Source organism: Trichomycterus rosablanca, chromosome 23 (assembly GCF_030014385.1).
Source record: "Trichomycterus rosablanca isolate fTriRos1 chromosome 23, fTriRos1.hap1, whole genome shotgun sequence".
Taxonomy (NCBI): Eukaryota; Metazoa; Chordata; class Actinopteri; order Siluriformes; family Trichomycteridae; genus Trichomycterus; species Trichomycterus rosablanca.
Window position 1 is genome coordinate 6,405,494 of NC_086010.1, and position 25,762 is coordinate 6,431,255.

General features: G+C 38.1%; 1 protein-coding gene across 2 annotated transcripts; it reads right to left on the reverse strand.

Moving 5' to 3' along the window:
* Nucleotides 1-3,906: 3,906 nt before the first annotated feature.
* tmem67 (transmembrane protein 67) lies at nucleotides 3,907-25,648 on the reverse strand. Of its 2 annotated transcripts, none has more exons than XM_062985732.1 (28): nucleotides 25,450-25,648; nucleotides 23,687-23,775; nucleotides 22,452-22,542; nucleotides 21,711-21,810; nucleotides 20,587-20,653; nucleotides 20,213-20,284; nucleotides 20,069-20,131; nucleotides 18,736-18,890; nucleotides 18,500-18,608; nucleotides 15,459-15,545; nucleotides 14,364-14,429; nucleotides 14,129-14,285; nucleotides 13,516-13,639; nucleotides 13,305-13,410; nucleotides 12,948-13,004; nucleotides 12,762-12,860; nucleotides 12,235-12,333; nucleotides 11,615-11,701; nucleotides 10,701-10,803; nucleotides 10,427-10,563; nucleotides 10,209-10,349; nucleotides 7,494-7,571; nucleotides 6,233-6,349; nucleotides 6,022-6,138; nucleotides 5,206-5,310; nucleotides 5,007-5,109; nucleotides 4,755-4,897; nucleotides 3,907-4,173 (listed from the first exon to the last, which is right to left on the reverse strand). In XM_062985732.1, the coding sequence occupies exons 1-28, from the start codon at nucleotides 25,646-25,648 to the stop codon at nucleotides 4,093-4,095; spliced, it is 2,952 nt and encodes a 983-aa protein (XP_062841802.1). In that variant the 3' UTR covers nucleotides 3,907-4,092. The 2 variants fall into 2 exon arrangements, with proteins under 2 accessions (XP_062841802.1, XP_062841801.1); XM_062985731.1 differs by having other exon boundaries at nucleotides 10,427-10,566.
* Nucleotides 25,649-25,762: the final 114 nt, after the last annotated feature.

Below are 25,762 nucleotides of genomic sequence, written 5' to 3' on the forward strand. Positions count from 1 at the left end.
CACAAAAAATTACAATTTCATATCTTTATGTTTAAAGCCTGAAATGTGGCAAAAGGTTGAAAAGTTCAAGGGGGCTGAATACTTTTGCAAGGCACTGTATCTCTAATTACATTCTGACTAGTATAAATGACGTAAGATTTACCGTTGAGTTGTATGGAGGCTCCAGTTCAAGATATCTGCTATTAATTACTGACTATCTCAAACGTACATTTCAGATATCTACAATTAAATTATGACTAGTCATAAAGTAAATGACAGATATCTTGATTTTTGTTCCGATTAGTCATAATTACAATTAAAGATATCTTAAATGGGCTCATTATTTAAGATATCTTAAATGTATTATTATTATTTTTTTAGATATCTGAGACTAAGATCCGATTAGTGCAAATTAAAATGCAGATATCTTGAAAGCAAATAATAACTAGGCAAAACTAAGTTAGAGATATTCAGAACTGTATTTTTGACTAGTCAAAAGTCCTTTTAAGATATCTCCAAATAAATTAAAGATATCTTGAACATTTTTTCATCTAGACGGCTTTTGTATATCGGATGTCTTGAATTATCATTCTGAATAGTCAGAACTTGTTTGTACAGTGGGGAAAAAAAGTATTTGATCCCCTGCTGATTTTGTAAGTTTACCCCCTTACAAAGACTTGAACAGTCTATAATTTTTATGGAAGGTTTATTTTAACAGAGAGAGACAGAATATCAACAAAAAATCCAGAAAAAAAACATTAAATAAAGGTTCTAAATTAATTTGTATTTAATTAAGGGAAATAAGTATTTGATCCCCTACCAACCAGCAAGAATTCTGACCCCCACAGACCGGTTATGTGCCCATGAGGCACACAAATTAGTCCTGTCCCTGTATAAAAGACTCCTGTCACAGAATCAGTTTCTTCCGTTCAAATCTCTCGACCACCATGGGCAAGACCAAAGAGCAATCAAAGGACGTCAGGGACAAGATTGTAGACCTGCACAAGGCTGGAATGGGCTACAAGACCATCAGCAAGAAGCTTGGTGAGAAAGAGACCACTGTTGGTGCGATAATTCGAAAATGGAAGAAATACAAGATCACAGTCAATCGCCCTCACTCTGGAGCTCCATGCAAGATCTCACCTGGTGGGGTAAGAATGATTCTGAGAAAGGTGAGGTCAGTCCAGAATTACACGGGAGGAGCTTGTCAATGATCTCAAGGGAGCTGGGAGCAGAGAAATGCTGGATATGACCCCAAGAACACCATCCCCACTGGGCATTTATTTGCCTCCAAACACGGCGAGTGGAGTTGATGCCAAAGAGCTCAATTCTGGTCTCATCTGACCATATCACATTCTCCCAAGCTTTCTCGGAATCATTCAGGTGTTCATTGGCAAACTTCAGACGGGCCTATACATGAGCCTTCTTGAGCAGAGGGACTTTGCGGGCACTGCAGGATCTCAATCCATTACGGCGAAGTGTGTTACTAATGGTTTTCTTGGTGACTGTGCTCCCAGCTCCCTTGAGATCATTGACAAGCTCCTCCCGTGTAATTCTGGACTGACCTCACCTTTCTCAGAATCATTCTTACCCCACCAGGTGAGATCTTGCATGGAGCTCCAGAGTGAGGGCGATTGACTGTGATCTTGTATTTCTTCCATTTTCGAATTATCGCACCAACAGTGGTCTCTTTCTCACCAAGCTTCTTGCTGATGGTCTTGTAGCCCATTCCAGCCTTGTGCAGGTCTACAATCTTGTCCCTGACGTCCTTTGATTGCTCTTTGGTCTTGCCCATGGTGGTCGAGTGATTTGAATGGAAAAAACTGATTCTGTGACAGGAGTCTTTTATACAGGGACAGGACTAATTTGTGTGCCTCATGGGCACATAACCGGTCTGTGGGGGTCAGAATTCTTGCTGGTTGGTAGGGGATCAAATACTTATTTCCCTTAATTAAATACAAATTAATTTATAACCTTTATTTAATGTTTTTTTTGTTGATATTCTGTCTCTCTCTGTTAAAATAAACCTTCCATAAAAATTATAGACTGTTCAAGTCTTTGTAAGGGGGTAAACTTACAAAATCAGCAGGGGATCAAATACTTATTTTCCCCACTGTAGATATCTTGAATGATCATTCTGTCTAGTCAAAACGTCACAGATTTACATAGCATTTTAGCGGCATGTTTATTAAAGCAATAAGCCACGAGAGACTCGAGAGAATCGTTACTGCGATTTTATCACGGGGAAGGTTGTTTTGGCACAACGCGAAGCGAAGTGCCTAAAACGTCTTTCCCCGTGATAAAATCATAGCAGTAACGCATGGTCTCGAGTGGCTTATTGCTTTTATAAAACGGCGGTCAACATAAAATATAATAAAATACAACAATGTTCAATTTATAAATGTTTTTATTTACAAAAACACTTACAAAAAGCATTCCTCCACGACCCCAGGTAGTTTGTTAAGTGTTGCTAGGCAACATGAGGGCGAACATAACATTCACTTTTTCTTTTCAGTGGCGTATTAATATGGAATGATGTGAGGTGGTCATAGGTGTGCGTTTATCGGGGATTTTACAACGGCTTCGAACACGGTTCAGCCAATCAGATTTTAGGACCGGAACTATCCGTTTTATAATAATATTTTTGCAATGCAGTGTTGGTGTTATGTTTTGTAGAGAACGATCAAGTCAGAAATACTGTAAAACGTGTGTGTGTGCCGATGTATTCTGATATAAACTATATTATCCCCGTCCCACCTGTTTACACTCCTCTCCTGCGTTTCCCTTCACACCGTATCCTGCGTTCTCATTGGATGTTCGACATAGCACTCATTGCCAGTCGGGCAACTCAGATCAGATATGACATGCTAGATATCTCGATTTTGCCCCCGAGCCGGCAAACCTAGCGCCGACCAAGCGCCGACCAAGCGCCGAGCAAAAATCAGGGCAAAAATCGTGTAGTGTGAACTAGGCATTAGCAAAAGGTAAGAAACCTTGTAGGCAGCAATCAAATTTGCAATTTTTTTTTTTTTACTTGATTTTGCCGGGAAGGTGTCATTAAAGCTGCCGTGACGTGCTCCAAAGTGCTGTTTTATATTAGCCACCTTGCAGACTGCTACAGTTTGAGAGCATATTAAGCAAGTTGGCTAAGCATGTCAGTATGACTCGGTAAAATAAAACAAAATTCGTCGGTCCACACAGAACTGAATTGTCTATTTTCATGATCAACTTTTTGTTTTTTCAGCATTGGCCATGTTTTACGACTTACATGCGCTGTATCCACACAGACAACTTGCGAGCGTTTTTTTTTTTTTTTACCAGTGGCGTATTGGCAGCGGGCCAACTTCAGGTCTCTTGTTTCAACCCGCCGCTGTCACTTCTCCCTCTGAATGGTGAATAAGATCAGTTAACTGCAGTTAGGTCCACCTAATTACATAATAATAATAACAAAAATAACTCACTGGCCCTTGCCTTTGCAATGATAGTTGAATGTAGCCCTTGAGAAAAAAATAATTGGGGACTCCTGCTTTAGGCTACTGTTTTTATTTCATAGCAGTCTTGAGGTGTAAATAATTTCTGTAATTATTTTACTTCTTTGAATAATTGGAGATTATTGTAATTACCGTGGCTTTTTGGAAATATGCTGGGTCAAAGAGACTCAGAATTGTTCATTTGATAGTGTAGAAAATTCTACAATGACATGGCCTTCTAATGCTTTGTTAGTATGATTAACTACAGAAAAACACAGACTCAGACAGCCAGGTTACCCAGCCAGGTGGACAGCACCACTGATATTCGAAGAGATCAAACTCTCAACTCGCACCACGTAAGTAAACATTTTAACCACCAATGCAAAATTGATTCAGTATTACGAGGATTTTACATCTATAAACAGTACAGAATGAATACAGTATATAAACACCTGTATTGACAATGTAGAAAAAATATCAATTTATTATATTTTACAAAAAAAAAAAAACCTGAATTAGAAACATGTAAAAACAAATCTGATTAAAAATATCAAAAGCAGCTAAAACACATTAAAACTTGGTGGGGGATTAGGAATTACAGTAAGTACTGTAATATATAAGAAAATATACAGCATAAATAAATCTAGATGAGGAATCTTTTGTCAACCAGAGTTTTTGCAGCCAGATTCCTGCGACCCAGACCGTTTCGGATCAACCTGAACATCTGAAAAAAAATATATATACAAGCAACATCATTAATTGTTGGCATAGATTATGTTCATTTGAAGTTTTTAACTTTAAAACACATTTAACCATGACATTTTTATTTTATAGCAATATATGCAACTATAATAACAACTATACTCTAATCAAAGTCTTAGGGGAAACACCAGGTGCCAGCCACTATGATCATGGCACCATGTAACCCCTGGCTGACACAATTTGACTCAATCTTTCCATTAGTTCACACAACCGAAAGCAAAAATTCCCTGTTTTTGAGGGGTGGAAAGAACCCAGAGAACCTGCAGGAAAACCCTAAAGGACATGCAGAGAAGTTCCTCCCAGACAGTAACTAGAGGCAGTAATAGAACCAACATTGCTGGAGCTGTGTGGCACCAACACAGCTTTCAAGCAGTACAATCATTTTACTATTCAATACTTACAATATTAAACACCTTTTAACAGTGGGTTGGGCAGAAACACCCAAACTCAATAAATAGCGGATGTCTCAATACTGTTGGCCATATAGTGTCATACAGTTGTTGTGGGTACCACAATCGCATAGATCCCCACACAAATACTGACCAGTTGTTGTAGGTATGTGAGCACAGCTGCTAGAACAAAGTTCTGGCTGCCGAGATCCACCACGCAAAAAAAGAGTGTGTCAAAAATCAGGAGCGTTCCCTCATTCCCATAGAAGAGTACTTCAGCAAAGGAATAAGCGTCATCTGAGAGGGAAGCACAATTATTAACTTAGTAAAACAAACAAAACTGCTGTAGAAACACATAACTATATGTCTTGAAGGTTCGGCCTTCTGTGGTGTACATGTGACTAACCATTGTAAAAGATGCTCTTATCCAGCGGTTCGATGAACTCCATTCCAATGATTCTTTCAAAAAGCAGTTTGTCTTTCACAATGTAATCCATCTCACGATGAGCCTGATAGCAAAAATAAAAAAATAAACAAGTGGCAATATTAAATGTCATGCCATAAGCATAATTAAAAACGGAATTCAAAAATAAATGAGAACTCACATGGTCAATGACGGAACCGAGAAAGCGGTTCATGGTGTGGTATGCTTTTGTGCTTTGTTCGAATGAACCGGCGGAAGCATCAACCAGCCTTGAGGGACCATTTCTCTGCATGATGGAGTGGAAGATATATAACACATTAAGAAGTGTTTTTACATTTCATTTTCATGTTTTTCCACTTTATTTTGGCCTAGGTTGTGGTGGGTATGGTTTCCCTGAAATCACTGGGCACAATGCAGTAACACAGACAGGGCAATAACCCCTCTTTCCCCAGACAAAGTCAATCATGTCTGTTTCTAGATGCCAGACTGGCTGGGGATTCGAACCTTGAATCCCAGAGGTAGTGGGCTAGTGTAATTTAGCGCTGCACCACCCGAGCACCTTTTTAAAAAGCTAAATTGTATTTACTTAAGAAATAAAATAATCCAATACATACCACATTTTCTCAGCCGTTTTTTCAATAGTATAATTTGCTTTATATTATTATTAAAATGCAGCTCATTAAATTTTTTTGTATAATTTAGTCATATTAAGAATATTTGAGGCAGCCAAGTGTGCAATGTTCTTCCGTCTTGCAAAACCTGGTGTAAAGCAGTGCAGCTGTGGTTCTGTGAGTGGGTGCCAGGTCCATGATTTTCACCCAGAACAAAGTCACTGGCAACGTAAGAGCAAAGCGCATAAAAAATGGAGGATTCAAGAGCTTTGGTGCCACTTGAGTCATGCCCTCAATCACTGACCAAATGTATTAATGCATTTTACATTACTGTATCTGCTCTGAAATTCTAAAGATCTCTTGAAAATCTATGCATGTGTGCTTACTCTGCTTAAAGGCTCTAATATGCGATCATACTGCGCCCGCAGCCGACTGGTTATGGATATCTGAAAGGTCTGAACGTCAGAATTGGGCAACAGACCTCTCTGGCCACACAGATTCTCCTGTGGTGAGCGCACACACACACACACACACACGTTAAAGGCACATTAGTATTTCACATTATCAACTTATTCATGATTTGAATCAGCTTCTCACCGCCTCTCTCTTTAGATTTAAGTTCATCTCCTCCATGTTGGTGTCGGCATGGCCATGAACAGAACGACCATGAATGTAGTAACCAAAACAGCGGCAAGAAAGAAGCAGTACTGAAACCTAAAAAAAACCCAAATGTTAATCAAACAAAATAGTGTGATATGCTAAAAGCCAAATGTTCATGTGCTTTTATAAAACTAGCATAGAGAGAGAAATGTTCCTCTTTCCATCATACATATGCAAACACAGGATTGCCCAACAAGAAGAAAGTAGTGTAAAACCGGATAATTTTATTGTTAATGAAGTTCATTACACTTTTTCATTCACAGTTTTCTACTATTAGTTATAAGTGGCAGTCGAATTTGAATGTCATTCTTTTTGGACTCCCAAAACCCAGTGTAAATCATTCGTTGCCCTCATATTCCCTTTGTATTATGACCAGGGCCGTATTAAATTCATGGGAAAATCTGCTTAATTTTACAGACCTCGTTTTTCAAAAATCACAGATTTCACTGATTTTTAAAGAAAAGTGCCACAGAAATGTGGGAAGTTGTAGCCTAGTGCTTAAGGTACTGGACTAGTGATCAAAAGGTCGCTGGTTCAAGCCCCATCACTGCCAGGTTGCCACTGTTGGGCACTTGAGCAAGGCTCTTAACCCCTAATTGCTTAGACTGTATACTGTCACAGTACTGCAAGTCACTTTGGATAAAAGCGTCTGCTAAATGCTGAAAATGTAAATGTACATTTCACAGCAATCATTGAATTACACTCTAGTGTTTATAGCTGCTTTACACTTCGACATCTCTGACATTTTGAGTAACCGATTGTTAAATCGATTGCCATAGGATTGCGTGAACCACCAAATTAACCAGTAAACGTTGGGCACTTGAATGATATGTGAATGAAAAATGTTAAATCAAAAATGTTAAATCACCAAGCACAAACAGCAAATTGCATATTACACTGGAAAAGGCTAATTTCACGGTCTGTGACGTGATTTTCACAGCTGTGAATTACGTAGGGCCATAAAGAAACTGATCGGCCTGACTAGACATTGTTCTTAAGAGCTGAACTGAATAGCCAGGCTATATCAGTGCCCAATCTTACTAATTTTCTTGTGGATCAATTTTAGCACATGTAGTCCTGTTCCAAAATCTGATGGTAAGCTTTTCCAGAGGAGTCAAAGTGGTACAAGCAGCACATTAATGCCTATTGGAAAGCACATGATGTTCATATATGGTTTATCGCTACTATGTAGACTCACATTGCTGATAGAGCAGAGGTCCACAAACTGGCGAATCTTGTCCTCGACAAAGCGCTCATAGAATACGGAGAAGATAATCTAGAAAAAAACAAACAGAAAACAACTAAATAAGGACTGGACATAACTTTGAAAATCACAAAAATTTATGTTCTGCATCCATTAATATGGAGTTCTAGGTAATATTTGATAAACAGCATTTTTTTAGCTTCATTTTTTATTTCAGAACTTTGAATCTGAATTTCATAATTATCCAGAAAAATACTGAGGCATACTGTTTATTAGCAATAGGTGTAGCTAAAACAACTGAACTTAATTATTAGGAGGGTATCCACATATTTTTTGCTGTACAGTGCATATAGTTTTTTAAGTTTGTCAAATAAATATAAGACTAACATACATCTGTAATGAATACCACTATTAAGAAGTTTCTGTACTATTGACCTAAATTACAGTATATAAATACTGGCTCGCACCTGGTACTGCACGTATAATCCAGTCGTGATAGCACTTTCACACAGCACTGATAAAAAGAGAGGCTGCGCAAGCTGCTCCTGGGAAAGGTCTCAACCAAGGACGCTTGCATTCCAGATTGTGTCCAATTTATCCTCAGTTACATGGCTTTCAGGATAAGCAGTTTGCACTTTGTTTAAAAGGAGGCTGGGCACATATTGCTGCTTACGCCTTTCACATGATACACAGCTTTCTGCTGGCTACGCCACTGAGCTTGTGGGAAAATTTCAATACATTCATGTTTATATATCGTGATTCATTTGTAATACGTGGTGATTCTCATATTATTATGGATGAAATGTTTAAGCTTTTACTAATAATTAGGGTATAACTGCTGGCATATTTGATATATTTTGATAAGTGTAGAAGTGTGTAGAAGTGAGGGTTCTTTTAAGACTGAAGCTCTCTCAAAATAAGTACAGAAAGCAGATGAGAAGTTCCCTAAAGTAAAATGTCAAACGTCTAGCTCATGTCATGTCTAGTTTCCCTAAAACCTGGTAGCTAAGGTGACCTTCTCATGACCTCGTAAGGGGGGATCGTAAAGTTTAGAATGTGCAAGTAGATAGCCAAATAAGGGATAAAGTGAATCTCCACCAACGCCCTAAGAACCTTGGTATAAATGAATATGTGCTTTCTTTGACTCTTGGCACTCTCCTGGGCTTGCAGACCATTTCGGATCGATAGAGCTTACTCTGTAAGTAGGGAGATGCCCTGTTGCAACAGATTGTTTGTCTGATAAAATAAATTGTTATTTTTCGCATTATACCTTTGTGTAGTCTGACTTTATTTAAGGTGTTTTTGTCTAGATTTTGAGAATTTCCACGACAAGCTCTGAGCTTGAAATAATAAAAACTAGTAACAAAATTTACAGGCAGTATTTACAGTTTATGAACATGTAGTTTTGTGTAAAGTGGATTTTAATTTACACAAGAAAACTGCAACCGTCGTCTGGAGATGTCAGAAGATTTAAAAAATTGCAAAACAATAAAGTGGGTTCATAAAACATTTTTGTTTTGTTAACCTAAGGGCAAATTAAATTATACTAATGAGCTACAAAGCATCACAATCTCATGCTAGATTGCTTTCTCATCACAAAAGGAAGATCTGAACTCCGATAACCGATAATCTCTAGTGCTGTGACCAAAACAGCAAGCCTAAAACACCACCTCCATTTGGATATCTGGTCTCCCAGGCCTCGTAATACGAGTGATAAAACTGACAAATTAACTGACAAATAGTTTTTTTTATGACTTTCTAAGTGGTCTTCTGCTGAACAAGGAAACCTCAGGAATGTTTTCACACCCTTCAAAAGAAAGAAACTGATCTGCTATTTTCTACCTTTTGTTTAGTCTTGCTTTTATATATATATATATATATATTCGTTGAGCGCATTTTAAAAAGCATTAAACAGAAGTTGCGACACACCGCGGTTTACAGGTTTCTTGTGGTTTACAGATCAAAAACTTGCAGTAAACATCTGGAAGAAAAGAAGCTGCTTTAAAATCACAGCGACACAGAAATTTAAATTTGAAACTTGTGTTTTTTTCCATTCGGGTAGCTTTCAAGTTCCTCAGGTTTACTGGTCAAGTTGCACTATGAGGCAGTCCTAGCAATCTTAATACACTTCAGTTAGCAATAGGTCAGTCAAGATGTCCAAGTCGAAATGTAAAGCAGCCAAAAACACGACTCAGGTAACTGAGTTTGGAAAACTCACAACCAATTCTGTGGACGCAGAGGGGGTGTCAAAACACGGATCCGAATTTTTGTCACTGGATGTTCTAGGTTAACATTCAACTATTAAGGTAGGCGGTGCTGCGTACTGTAGCTTCCATTTATTCCATCATTCAATTTATTTAATGAAATGTGGCAAAAAAAATCTGTGACATCTGTGATTTTCTAAAAATCGAGGTCCATAAAATTAAGCTCATTTTCCCGTGAACTTGGTAGAGCCATAAATGTAATATAATATAAATATAATAAGTGTTCATATATTGCTATAGCGGCAAGGCAAACAGCAATGCCACGCTCTACATATCATGAGAATGCAGCTTAGCCTGTAGCCGCAGCTTCAGTGTGCTGACACTCCAGAATTTTTGTGTGTTCTTATTAAAGCCTCTGTTTTTGGAATTGGATGTCCAACAATGTCAGGTATCCACATACTTGTGGTGTATATTGGGAAACTGAACTGGAGGTGTGTGTGTGTACCTGTATTAAACCGATACAGAGCCACATAGAAGAAGCCACACCGTAGCGCAGAATGCGGCTGTAGGCGGGTGTGTATTCCTCTGCAGGCCGCTGAAGTTCTGAAGAGGGGTCTCTCAGAGCCAGGCTGGAAAACCCCACCACCTGCAGAACACATACGTTAGCTCACAATGCACAAGCACACATACATACACTAGGTAAAAATATAAGAAGGCGCTCACCTCCAGGAAGAAGAGGACAGAGACAACCTGAAAGGTGGGGTTGATTTTTCGGATGGTCTGGATCTCGTTCCATTCGTTCGCCACAAAGTACGTCCTCCAGATGCTGACAGGAGATGCCAGGCTCCTTCCGTCGGCACCTGCTGCCACCACCCCCACACACAAACCTCTATGATTCATACTGGCAAAACACCAATATCTGCGAGCTGAGTGCCCCAATCTAAATGTTTCTTATGGGCCATAAACTCTACATTAAGGGAAAATCATAAAGAATTACCTTCTACAGATTTGCTGGACTTGCCACCTCGTGGTCGTTCCCAGTCTATAAAGAATATATCCACTGACATCTGCACCAGAAGCTTATGGAGAAACTGCACTGCCTGCACAAAATGAAAGACAATGTACTGTTAAAGGCAGACTTGACAATGAAGCTGTTTTTGTTTGTTATATCCATTTTTATTGTGTCAATACTAATCTAGATGTTTAAAAAGGCAGCTGACTAAGGCTGTGTTCACAGAGATCATTGGCATGTAGCATGTATGTGTGGGCAGTTTCTTTCCTATAGCACTAGCAAACTTGCATCTCAAACCTTACACAGTGTACAAATTAGTATTAAAGATACTAACAATACTAATTGTTGTGTAATAGTTTGTCATGTATTTAGTACAGAAGAATGTGGATTGGGACACAGCCATAGATGCTTGTAAATTAATGGCTTTCTTGTATACTGAACAAAGTAACTATAAATAAAATGTATTGGTGCCCTGTCCTGGGTGTTACTGCCTTGTGCTCAGTGTTTCCTTGTGTAACTGGACCTGCCGCAACCTTGACCAGAATAAAGCAGTTGATAAAAATGCTGAAAAAACTTTTAGTCTCATATATATGTAGATACAGATTCTAAGTGCTGGAATGGAAAGTTTTGGGTAAGTGTAGCTTTGGTCAGACTAAATCTCCATCTCTGATTGGCTGATGCCTGATTATGTGGAGGTGTGTACTGTAAAAAGATGACGTAAACATTACTTCGACACGTGACCATGTTTGGATAGACACAGAGAACCTCCATGTGAACACAGCTTAAAGTATTTAACAAAAACCAACCACTAAACACCGACTCCACCGGAAATACAGTAATCTGACGTTCCGAAGACTTTAAAATTTTGTGTGAAGTGTAATGCAAGCTGCGTTATTCACCTTTAGTGCAAAAGCACAGCCAACATAAATCACAAAACGTTCCTCTTGAACTGGTAAAGGCAACAACACAGAAACAAACTGCTGAGCCTGGAAAACACACACAAGCGTAAACACACCTAAACACATTTTTAATCTTAGAGAAAATCTGATGGCCCCATTATACATATACAAAGCCAGTACCAAAAAAGTTGGGACAGTGGGTAAAATGCAAATATAAACAAAAAGCAGTGATTCGTAAACAGGTATTTAATTAAAACAGCACAAAAAGAACAAAGAAATGTTAAATGTTTGTCTGTAAATATCACTAATTTGATGTGTGTAACACATTCCAAAAAAGTTGGGACAGGGAATGACACTGGTAATGCTGTGATATGATAAAAAAAAAAAATATTTCAATTAGGTGATGCTTAAAAGCATCAACAAAGGCTCAGGTTTTTTTTTTTTACGTTAATGGTGTTAAAGCATACTTTCAATACATTTTGGGATTTCACTATTTACAGTCTATAACATTATTGTAAACATAAAAAGGCAAAAAAATCTGTGTACAGAACTATTTTCTCTTGTACACAACTAATATTTACATTAAAGAAATTGAGAAACAACCACAATGAATATCTGACCTTATAGAAAATGAGCCAGTAGAGTCCAGTTCCCACAGTGATGACAAAGAAAACATTTGCCAGATCTCCAGCGTAGAACAACAAGAACTTCAAAATGGTCTGCATGAAAGATAGGGTATACAAGAGAAATTTGAAACAGCAAAATAAACTTCTGAAGAAAAAAGAGAATAACAAAAATTAAGTGGGGCACTTGATGGCCAAAAGTATGTAAACACCAGGAGCTTGGTGGAGTGAGGTGGATTGACATAGAGCTTGGCATGATTTGCAGTACGAGATATAGCTGTGTGTGTGAACCAGCTGCTTGTTGGTTCAAGCTTATGTTTTCAAACAAGGTTGTCCGTGACCTGCCTTCTAGTTTCCTAGAAATCATCTGTAGCTCCACAAAAACTCTTAAGCTGGCTAGCTAGCCGTCCTGCTAGCTCTTTGCTAATTTGCTTAAATGCTTGCAAATGTAAGTCATATTTACATTGAGCTGAAACGTGTGTGCTTACGTGTGTGTGTGTGTGTGTGTGTGTGTGTATACATGCCTGCACATCAACAAGAGGAGAGGCGATCCTTCTTTTCCAGCTTGCCGTCTTCAGTAGTGAGTACACAACAGCCACTCCACCCAACACTCCCAGAGCAATCTGTACAAACACAAAAGCACCACCATCATAAAAAATTAAATTAAAAAAACTATTATACATCAAGAATTTCTTTGTATCTGCACTTACGTCTGTTTTGACCCGAGCTTCATTCTGATCCATCTCATACTCCAAAGAAAACGATACCTAAACATATAAACACACACATAAAGAATAAATCTGTTATAACATACACACACATTCACTACTATTTTAAACAACAATAAAGTTTGAGTGATGACAGAGCTTAAAATAAAAAGGATGGACCAACTGGCAGTGCCTGAGGCAGGAAGAAGTGCCTGAGAAGGTCTAATGAGTTCCTATTGGCTGCTGCAATTGTGGCCTCCGCTGGCTGGTTGAGGTGCCGCGTGATGTCTGACTGTGGTCTTGGAACGGGACGTCCAACAAGCACAACACACATTTGGCTCAGAGGATACACATACTTACAGCGACATTCTGTTTGGCTGGATCAGTGATTAGAACATCAGTGTAGGACACAGTCATCAGAGGTGGGTACACCTGTCCTTTCTGGGTGTTTGGTACCAGTTGAAACCTACAAATCAAACAACAATTATATTATTAACAGTTACATGATTAGCTGGGTATGCTATGGCATGTTGTTATCGTGCATATTACCAAAGACAATCCGTGATATTACCTAATCTTTATATTAGAAGCCACACGTATGACTCTGGGAGTGGATCTCAGACTCTTTTCTCGTCCACTCAATGTGTCAACCATCACCATCCTCCGTGTTAGGTACCAGCTATTCATGTTCGAAGCTAACACACACACACAGATACATACAAACTAAATGGTATACAATCTTACACCCACATACTCAAGAGGATAAAATCTTAATCAGCCAGTTTCAAAATCTGCCGATTACTGCAACAAACATGAATGAAAGATTCCTTTCAAATCCTCCAATTAGCAATTGCCACAGCAAAATTATTCATCAACATTTTTATTCAGTTTTACTAGACTAGTTTTGTTTATCTAAAATTGGGATGCTGCAGCAGTCTAACTTTCTAGTGCACCACTGCAGAGTGTTCAAAGTTGAGGGAGGAAAGGTTGGACAGGGTCTCTTCCTGCTGTGATATGTGATCTCTAAGATTTGTTTGGGTGCCTGCATGAGTGAGCAAGTGTGTTTATTCATGTTTCCATGTTGTCATGACATTTTGTAGGAGATCTGAAACCAATTGGCTAAAAAAAGAATCACTGCAAGTACGTTTTCATGAAGCTATAATAATACTTGTACTGTGCATCACCTTGGTTGACAAACTGGCCATTATACTGCAGGATGAGATTTAGGATGGGCACGGCAAGCAGACGCCTATCCCCAGGGGCCTGTTGCTGCACCAGAAATACGTCGTAAAACAGAGGATCCGAATACGCAGCCAGAAGTGCCGACACTGAAAGGACACACTAAGCAAAGAAAAAAATTTTCATGATTATATGCACATTTATACAGATTATTTACATCAAACTGCAACAGATACTCACAGTCTGCTTGTAATCTGTCCCAAAAGTGAAGGCAGCCTGCTGTTTGCTTAAAGTGTCAGAACAAAGCTGTAAAAAAAACACAAAAAAAACACACGCTGTTGTAAAGGAAAAAAATCTAAATTTTTTATATTACTCATTTATTACAGTATAGGGATAGAAACCAAACAGAAATCCCATTATGGAGTAACACATGCACAAAATAACCAGATTACTGCTTTAAAATCTAGGTGGCTTTATATGTTTTAAATCCAGTTATGAATGTTGGAGAAAATCATCTATTGAAAAATTAGATATTGATTTTTGTTAGGGTTCTGCCATTCTCTCTGGATCGGTGGTCTGTTGGCTCCGGTCAACTCGTACGAGATCTCGGAGACAGTCAACGATGCAAAGCGTATCGTTCAGTGCTTTACTGAAAGTCTAAAAAGGTTGGGCATGCAGGCCCTTTTTATATTCGTGTGTACATGAGGATGTGCGCCAAGATCTATTCTAGGGTGCATTGATGGATAGGTTATATAGGAAATAATTAAGTTGTCCTCAACACCTGAATTCTCACTCATTTCTTTAGACAACGCCTCTATGTAAAGGTACCATCTGGGGCTGTGTTATTCAGGATGACTGTGCAACACGTTTCTCCAAACGTAACTTTTTCGGCGAGTAACATATGAAAGGCTATTTGACTAGTGGCACTAACTTGTTCACCGAGGGCCCTAAAAGCTCCCCTGGTATAATTAGCCAAACGCTGTTGATTGTAATAAGTATGATTAATCCAATCTACATTCTCATAAACAGTTAATTACCAAAACAGAAAAGACTCAAAACCATGCGGCCACCTCATTTCATGCCTTATACTCATTAGGGACCCCTCATGGCACACCAATATCATCAAAATACACTTCAGGGTCTTCCCCAAACTATACAGGGCCTAAGTTTCACGCTTAATCCTTCGGTGTGAGTTAGTCTTAGGGTAAATTATGGTTGTAGGTTGCACTGGAACTACAAGCGCACACTTACCTTCCCAACACCAATAGTTAGCGTGCATGCAGATACACTTTAGTTCAGTCTTAACCGTTAATGTAGTGCTAATTGATGTATTACCTGAAGGTTTCCTTCACCAACACTCTCCCATCGCATGAACTCTCCTTGTGCAGTGTACACTGCTGCTAGCAGTTGTATGTTTGTGTTCTAAGAACACACACAAGCACAAATTAAAAAACAGATTCAAATCAGGATGATTAAATATTCTTAAAGATGTCATCATATTTTCTGCCTTCTAATGTCTGGGTACCTTCATTTTTTTATTCTTTTGATCTGGCTCTCTTTGATCAGTTTGGGGGTCATGCAATTGACAACAGATTCACAATTGGGAATTTGAAATGATTATATTGTGGGGGAAACCCAGTGGAAAATCAGATTTTGTCCATCCTAATGTAGTTAATGTGCTGTAATTTATCCATAACAATGTCCTTGGGTAGCTTAAAAGGCACTTATAAATAAAACTCAATGGGTATTAAAATATTTTCTTTATTTAGTCATGCAAGCAGCTAGCATTTAACACTCAAACATACCCATACCCCATTTTATATATTTAAATGTAAAAAGCAGAAGGGGAAGCACTCACTCTTTAACAGGCAGATTAATAATTTATAGGTTATACAACCCCTGGCAAAAATTATGGAATCACCACTCTTGGAAGATGTTCTGTCAATTGTTTAATTTTGTAGAAAAAAAAAAAATCACAGACATGCCACAAAACTATCATTTTTCAAAATGTCAACCTTCTGGCATTAAGAAACAATAAAAAAAGAAACAAATATAATAGTTGTGGTCAGTCACAATTGCTTTTTTTAGATCAAGTAGAGGAAAAAAATATGGAATCACTCAAATCTGAGGAAAAAATTATGGAATCACTCTGTAATTTGCAGTTTAAAAACAAAACATCTGCAGCAGATTAGATTTGCTAATTATTCTTCAGTTTAAAAAGAGTGCTTACACCTCGGAGAGCTGTTGCACAAAGCAGATTGTCATGAATCATGGTTCCAACACAAGATATGTCAGTTGAAACAAATGAGAGGATTATAAAACTCCTTCAAGAAGATAAATCATTGTGGAATGTCGCAAAAGATGTTGGTTGTTCCCAGTAAGCTGTGTTTAAAATCTGGACCAAGTACAAACAAAATGGGAAGGTTGTAAAAGGGAAGCATACTGGTAGACCAAGTAAGACATCAAAGCATCAAGATAGAAAACTTAAAGCAATATGTCTTGAAAACAGAAAATGCACAACAAAACAAATGAGAAACAAGTGGCCGGAAAGTGGAGTCAATGTCTGTGACTGAACTGTAAGAAATCACCTAAAAGAAATGGGATTTACATACAGAAAAGCCAAACAAAAGCCATCATTAACACCTAAAAAGAAAAGAACAAGGTTAAAGTAGGCTAAAGAAAAGCAATCGTGGACTGTGGGTGACTGGATAAAAGTGATCTTCAGTGATGAATCGCGAATCTGCATTGGGCAAGGTGATGATGCTGGAACTTTTGTTTGGTGTCTGTCCAATGAAATTTATGAAGATAACTGCCTAAAGAAAACATGTTAATTTCCACAGTTGTTGATGATATGGGCCTGCATGTCGGGTAAAGGCACAGGGGAGATGGTCTTCAATAAATGCCAAAGTCCACATTGAAATTTTGGACGCTTTTCTTATTCCATCAGTTGAAAGGATGTTTGGTGATGATGACTTCATTTTTCAAGATGATAATGCATCTTGCCATAGGGCAAAGGACGTGAAAACTTTCCTTCAAGAAAACATATAATGTCAATGGCATGGCCTGCAAATAGTCCGGATCTCAATCCATTTGAAAATCTCTGGTGGAAATTGAAGAAAATGGTCAATGACAAGGTTCCAACCTGCAAAGCTAATCTGGCAACAGCAAGAGACAGTTGAAGGCAGATTGATGAAGAATACTGTTTGTCATTAGTTAACTCCATGCCTCAGAGAGTTTAAACCATTATAAAAGCCAGAGGTGGTGCAACAAAGTAATAATGGTGCAGTGTTTTCTAATGATTCCATAATTTTTTCCTCAGATTTGAGTGATTCCATATTTTTTTCCTCTACTTGATCTAAAAAAAAGCAATTGTGACTGACCACAACTATTATATTTGTTTCTTTTTTTATTGTTTCTTAATGCCAGAGGGTTGACAGTTTGAGAAATGATAGTTTTGTGGCATGTCTGTGATTTATTTTTTTTCTACAAAATTAAACAATTGAAAGAACATCTTCCAAGAGTGGTGATTCCATAATTTTTGCCAGGGGTTGTAGATCATAGATTACAGATAAGTAACTTTTAATATCACAAAGACTTTTTTTCCTAGTGAAAACAAGCAGTCATTTGTAACATCAGACAATATAATGAGTACATGTTTCCATCCGTTGACATTAAGGATTATTTGGCCTCCCACACTATTGTCTTTTAAGGGCCTTAGAAACACTTCATGTTTACCCCACTTCATGTACCCTAAGTCACTAGATTATCATTTAAAAAATAAACACATTTCCATTTCGGTTTAGTAAATTGGGCACAAAATACATGAAAAACATATTAATGACTGATTTTAGGCATTTAAGACACAACGAACCCTGGTCACATTTGGTGTTCCAGTTTATCTCAAAAGTGTTCAGTAGTTAAAATTAGGCAAACTAGGCAGATCTGGCAAAGTTTGGGAAAGGTTTTTAAGGGACCCAAAACGTTCTTATTCAGGGGCAAAAGAGCCTCCAAACAAAAACATCTGTTTTTATACCCTTTCTAGTAGGGTGAGGTATTCACCCCTCCTTTCATTTAGATTATAATTTGTAGGTTAAATACTATTATCTCCAAGAAACAGTTTCTATACACATATTTTATCACGTAACCGCCATTTAAATACCATTACCAAACCTTTATTTATTTTTAAAATGATCTCATCCATACAAGGGTCCTTGATATACAACCAGGCACCAGACCGGATTCCAGATACTGGGCGTTCCAGATACTGGGCATTTCCACTTTTCCATTACAAGCTTAACTTTATCATAACAGGGTTTTAATAATAATTTTTCAATTACCAATTTTATTAAGACATTTTCTATATTTGCCACACTTACCTTATTTGCACCTTTGAAGCTAAAACCCACAGGCAGCGGCTCAGTCTGTAGAACCCTTTGTGCCAGTCCTGGCTGTTCACCATAATAAAGCCAAGGCAGATTTGTCCTCCTGGAGTTCAAACATACAACAGCATCAAATTGGCATTAATATGACGTACAACAGCATTCCATTCTAAAACCATGGACATTAATACGTTTTTGAATGTATGTGTGTGTCTGTATGTCTGTGATTGTACCAGTAGGGATTGTTCTGGTTGTTGCCCTGAGCAGCGGTGGTTCTGTAGATGCTGGTGTACAGACCGCATGCATCGTTGCTGATAGTGCTTGAGGAGTGCATGTTTAACACACACATGTTGCCCAGAGCCTGGCAAGCTGTGCGATTACCTAACAACTATAAAAAAGCAAAAACATACTGTTAATAGAGCAATGAATACACAAGCAACAACATGTGATGACAAATAAAAGTAATTTGATCATTTATTCATTGTCTGTTTTACCACCGCTTTCTCCTGGTCAGGCCAACAGTGGTCTGATTCATTGGGGGGAAAAGACAAGGACATCCCCACACTTCTGAATTTCCACCACAATGTTGTCTGAGCTTCACTCCAAACATAACACGACCCATATCTAATAAAAGGTTGCAACTATTAACTAATCAGTCAGCTCATCAAAAGACTTGGGGTTCATCAAGTAGTTTTTGCAAATGTGAGACAAACATTCACATTATTTTACAGCACTAAATGACATTATACTGTCTGACTAGAAAAAAAACCCCACTTTTTTATATTGTTGCCTTATCAGCATTGTGCAGACTCTGCTTTAAACCCCTGACACATCAACGAACTTCAGGCAGACAGTGGTTGTTTAGTCACTGCAGCATAGAAAACGGTTTGTGGTTTTTTTTTTTCCTAAGGTGTGAAGAACAATGCAAGTAAGATCTACACAGTCAAACACTAGTTCATGTAAAACTTGTATACAATGAGGCAGGCACTAAGTCATTGTAGACCAAACTTGGCAAATGTATGAAAACATAATTATAAAGTTTAAATGTTTCAGCCACAATTACTGATAAGAGTTGTAAACATTCATTTTTTAATAAAATGAAAGCTTCTAATGTTGTAGCAAATGTGCCCCTTTGTAAAGCCCTTTGCAAAAAGATATGCTTTGATCATTTTGGTTGGGATCATTTTGTCCAGTTGCCGGCAGAAAGCCCTGAACCTCACTGAGCATGGTGTATCTAAACGTGGTTATGAATGTGGTCTACTCACTTGAAATATGCACCTAACTTTGTAATTGCTATATTGTCTAAAATGACACACAGACACATTTCCGAATGTCATAGAAAGGCTTCTTAGAAGAGAAGGGCTGTAATAGCCCAGGGCAGAGAAAATATGCACAAAGTACATACTATATATATGTATATTATCTGCTGCTATTGAATAAAACAATGAAACAATAATTAATATTTAAAAGGATATTCTTTAAAGAAAAGCTGTGAAAGGAAGCTCTGGGGATGGAAAAACCCTACATCATTATTCATGTGTGGGTGTGTGTGTACAGGCCACTTACCAGACATGAAGCTGCAGAAGAATACAGGAAGCTAGAAAACCATTCAGAAGTAACAGTGAGACCCTGAAACACAATTATCAAATCAGTAAGTGATATTACAGATGACTGAGCATTCGTACTAACTATTCAACAGTTAGTACTTACCAACTGAGGAAAACTGATTACAGAGACGACTGAAGTGGGCAGGTCATTGGAAGGAAAACACATTCCTCCAGCCTGTGCACAGAAACAGTTCAATCTGACTGGTTAAAGCATGCCTTAATCTTTTATTTTTTTGGTTGGGGTGCCTTAGTGATCCCCCAATCAATAAGTCATTTTCAATTCCCCATGCATATAGAATACAAACATGTACATTTCCTTTTTCCCCAAAGAAATATTGTAAAGTAACCTTGTGTGTGAAAAATGGTACATAAATAAAAATAATACTGCTTTAAATATTGACTCATGTACAGCTGGTGTTTGCACTTCATTTCATTTGATCACACACTTGATACATTATCCAATATGATTTTGCTCACCAGTATGTTGGAGCCACATGAACAGGATTGAAATGTGGTGATGAATGACTCCTCACATCTTACACACCTAGAATCATAGAACACATGTTTCCTTGCTGGTGTATATATATATATTACAAGACAATAAAAATAAGTTAAAGGTGCTTGCTTTAGCAACCTCTTGACTTAAATAGTTCCCTTCAAATACTAAGGCTTAAGGGACCCATGAAACCTTGGAGAATTGATGACAGATCTTTACAAAACATCTTCATGAACAAAAAGTGTGTATTGTTAAGCCTCAACATTTATAGGTACTAAGTCAAAGTACATTGTGTGTAAACCTGAAATGATCGTATGCAGTATTTAAGAGTGGCCCATATACAGTCTGTCTTTAAAATCTGTTAAACAACACATACTTAGTTTGCTGCTCTTGGAATATGAAGTTCTTTACATTTCTTACAGAATTTCATTACTTTGTTCAACACTTACATTTATGTGAAGCTTTAATAAAAACTCATACAATGACCCATAAGTGAACTTAGAAAAATAAAGCACAGATATTGGGGAAGTAATATACAAGGAAGTAGGTTAACTGATTTATTTATTTTGAGACATGCAGGCTCAGCATCAAAGAGAAAACTCTCTGTCTGGCCATTTTGGAAGAACTCCACATGACCCAACTATTCCAACCTGCCCCCCAAACTGGTCGGTAGAGTAAATATAAAGGTGATGTGAACATTTACGAAATTATTTCACAAACCTGATAATTAAAAAAAGAATGCTTTAAAATCCTCTATTGTACAAATGAAACTTAGAATGAGTGTTAGAAGGCAGGGCGTGGAATGGGAAAGGTCATCAACCTTTTTTTTTTTTTTTTTTTAAGTTAACATCCCCAATGACGTACGGCTGATGGGTAACAAAAGGCTTTCCACAATCTTATGTAGTGTGTTTTCCTATTTAGTCTAATGCATTTGTGGTGTCAGGTACTGATTTTGGACCAAACTCACCAAACCAAGTCTAAACCTTATGGACCTAAATTTGTTCACACATTAGCAATGAGTGAGGTTAAAGCACCTAATCATTAGACTGGATGTCCACATGCTTTGGGCCAAATAGTTTAAAATGAAACTTACAAAAACAATTACCTGTTTCCTTTAGGGTCAGGGGAAGAAAAGGCCGGCCCTGTTCCGTTACATGCCTTGCATTGGGCTTCTTGGAGAAGAGTCCCATCCAAGTTTCTTTCCACTGAAAAAGCACAGAATAAAACATAAAGCAATTTTTTACAACTTTTAGTTGGCTTCTTGGTTCATGCCACCCAACCTGCTACAATTATATAAGAGAAATTGAGTAAAACAGAACACATTCTGTAAAACATCATTTCACTGATATAACCAAGTAAATCAGACAAATAAAACAAATAAAAAACAGGGTGCCAGCCTTGAAATGTCAAGATGACTTCCTTTCAAAGAATGCTTTGTGTAAAAGGGAGTGCACAGGCCTGGAATCTTCTTTTCCATTTGGAATCTAGTCAAAAATCTCTTACTGTGAAATCAACAAGCTAGACAATACAGCCAAAGACGAGCCCACAGGTCCACAACCAACACTGTTTTAATCCTATTTAAACAAACTTTTAATAATATGGGCAAAAAGTGAGTAAAAATTTTGGTTTACTGAAACAAGTGTGTGTACCAATCCAGTTTCGCAAATTTGGATATGCTTGGGTATCCCCAGGGGTTCAACTTTCCTGCTTGAAACTTTATTTAATTACCTTTAAAACAGCATTTAAAAGGTTATCACTTTTAAGTGTCGTACATTTAGTTAGATTCTCCTCTCAATGTATTATAGTAATATAAGTCAACGGAAGATTTATACAAGTTATATCTCACCAAGAATGCTGCCTGCAGGACACTGGCACTTCCCATCCTCGCCCAAAATTCCTGGACATTGGATACACTCAAATCCATCCTGTGTAACACCCTATCAAGCAGTAACACAACAGTCATTTACAACAGTGTTTAGGGTATGGTTTAAAGACAAACTGTGCTCATATGTGAATACCCTTCTTAAGTTTCACAACATCCCCTAATAAGCCATTTGCCTCTATGCTGCTAAATCACCAAGTTCAACTCCAAGTACCTCTCAGTGAACACAGATTTATTGTGTATACATAACCCCAAAGGTCTCCATTAATGCATTCATGTTTATATACCGTGATTCGTTTATATTCTCTATATAGTATAGTAATATGTGTGATTCTCTCTTATATTATTACAGATGAAAAGTCTTTGTGCTTCTCAGAGGAAGTGCTGTGTGTGTGTGTGTGTGTGTGTGTGTGTGTGTGTGGGTGGGGGGATGAAAATTGCTATATGGCTCAGAGCTCTCGAAATAGGCTCCGAAAATGGACATTATGTCTAGCACATATGTTGGTTCTCTAAAATACAGCAGCTGAGGTGACCTTCTCATGACCTCATAAGGGGGAGAATCATAAAACTTAAAGATGTGCAAGAGAATAGCCAAATAACGGAATTAATTGATTCTCGACTAACGCCCTAAACTTCAGTATAAATGTGTGAGTGCATTCTCTGATTCTTTGCACTCTCCTGAACTTGCAAATCATTTAGGACCGATAGAACTTATTCTGTAAGTAAAGGGAGTGTCCTGTTGCAACAGCCCATGTTTTCTGATCAAATAAAATTGTTATTCTTTGCATTATACCACTGTGTAGTCTGACTATTTTAAGTGTTTGTGTCTAGGTTCTAAGGATTTTTCCACCACACCATACTCCCACGTTCTCCCAAAATCCTCAGTATGGCCACATCAATAGGTCGAAATATCTACAGCATGGAGACAATCTAATGAAGCATAAGCAAATAATTTTAATACTGGTGATGAGGTGAAGGTGTCACAACACACACTGCATCAAACCCCTCTGTGTATGTGACTGTGCAGTCGCAAGTCCATGCTACCTCCAGTCCATCAGAACTGGACATCATAGCAATGGAAGAAGGTTGACTGGCCCAGCAAACCCTGTTTTCTCCGAGATAATGTGGACGGCGGGGACATGCGCATCGTTTACCCACAAAAAAGATTAGGATGTTGTGTTGGACATTACTGACAGTACCGATTCAGGGTCTGCACACTTTTGGCAGGTGATGGAGTCTCCGTTGCTTTTCAGCACCTTGAAACCCGTCTGACACTCACAGTTCAAACCTGTTAGAACACAGAAACACACAAAGCAGGAAACTTCGTTAGGTTTTGACATAAAATATAAAAGCTAGACTATAATAGAGGAGTGAAAAAGAGAATGATGGAAATACAAGAAGTTGGTCTACATTCACAAGGACATTCCTAGCATTAAAGGAAAAAAATGCACTGCTTTTTGGTGTAGGTGTTTTTGTGGGTGTCGTTTTTCCCCCACATATGATTTAGTAACTTTTCCACCAGCCAACTCTGGATTTACTTACCAAGTGTGATGTGCTATTCTGTTGTACAATATATGCCTATGTATGGCTAAAGTATGTTTTAGCTACACATATTACTAATATGTGTAAAACTAATAACAGAATATGAATGTTTCCAACATTTTGGAGAAGGCCCGTTCCTGTTCAAGCATGACCATGTCCCTATGCATACAGCAAAGTCCTTAAAGACTAGTTTGGTGTGGAGGAACTTCAAGTACCTGCACGAAACCCTAAACTCAATTCAACTGAACATCACTAAGATGTATTGGAATGTCGATTCCACTCCAACATCAGTATATGTATATATTTGTTTCAAATTTCTTAATTTTTCTAATACAGAGAAACAATAAATATAAAATGGAAACCAAGGGGTAGAAATTAAAAGATTCCAGCCACTGCCCAACTTCCCTTCGCATAAACAATTGCATTGATATAGTATATTGGCATCACATTAAAAGTGAACAATTAAAAATTAAAACATTAAAATGCAGAATTTATGTCGTTCCTTCTCACCAATCACTATAACATGAAAAAGGCTGCAGTGGATCTGGCACAAACCAAAAACCCAGGGTGCACTGCAGGAATAAACCCAGGACAGGGCACCAGTCTATTGTAGGGCAACACAAACTTACACTTTAACTAGTTTACTTACATTTCGGGGCAAATTAGAGTAGCTAGTCCACATTGTGGAAGGTGGGAGCAAACTAAAGTAGCTGGAGGAAATACACACGACCTGTTTGCTTCAGGCATGCTTTAAAACTTAGTTAGCAAACTGTGACGTTACTTAATTATTTTAGCAAGTTTGCTTGTTTAATTCGGCAAATAATTGTAATATTAATAATAAAACATGCATTTCACTCTACATTCTATTAAGTTTAATATTACGTGCACAACAGACAAAAAGGAACTTAAAATGCACAAATGTACATGCTACTAAGCAAGCAAGTCTGTCCTACTAAGTGAGGCCGAATACCAAATGCATTCCTTCCCCATACAGAGTGACCTACTTAGGGTGCACAAGCAATTCAGAAGAACAGGCGTGTGTAGTGAGCAAGAAGAAATTTGGGACATAACCCCAGAAATCGAGAAGCTTGTTGATGTACCTGATTTGGTTCGGTCCACATTTCACGCAGAACAAAATGTCAAAATTAAGTTAGCAAACTGTGACGTTAGTTAATAATAATAATAAACATACACTTCACTAGACATTCTATTAACTTTGCTATTACGTGCACAGTAGACCAAAATGAACTCAAAATGCACATAAATGCAAACCAACAAGGCCGAATACCAAATGCCTCCCTACCCCATACAGAGTAACCTACTTAGGGTGCACAAGTCTTTCACACGAACAGCGCCTTGTGTAGTGAGCAAGAAGGAATTTGGGACATAACCTCAAAAATCGAAAAGCTAGTTGGTGTACCTGATTTACTGCTCATTTGGTTCGGTCCGCATTTCACGCAGGACAAACTCGAGATGTCAAAATAGTTCTCGACGCCACACTCCGACGGTTGCGTGTAAGAAATAGAAAACTGCTGGCATGAAAATGTGTTTAATTCGAATAGAAAGAGGACAAAGTATCCGTGGAGAAGATGAAGCGAGTGTAGCGTCGCCGTCGCCATGGTGCAGAAAGCACAAACCCCGCCCACTTCTGAAAAAACCGTTGCACTTCCTCCGCCCGCCCGTTCGCCGAGCCTATAAATACCGCTGGGCTGCGCGTATTCGGGCTCGTTTCC

Coding starts and splice junctions, on each gene's coding strand:
- tmem67 (XM_062985731.1), bottom strand. CDS start 25,648: ATGGCGACGGCGACGCTACACTCGCTTCATCTTCTCCACGGATACTTT. Junction 18,609..18,735: donor AACCAGAACAATCCCTACTG/GTACAATCACAG, acceptor TTTGAACTCCAG/GAGGACAAATCTGCCTTGGC. Junction 7,572..10,208: donor TCTGTATCGGTTTAATACAG/GTACACACACAC, acceptor GTTTTTTTCTAG/ATTATCTTCTCCGTATTCTA.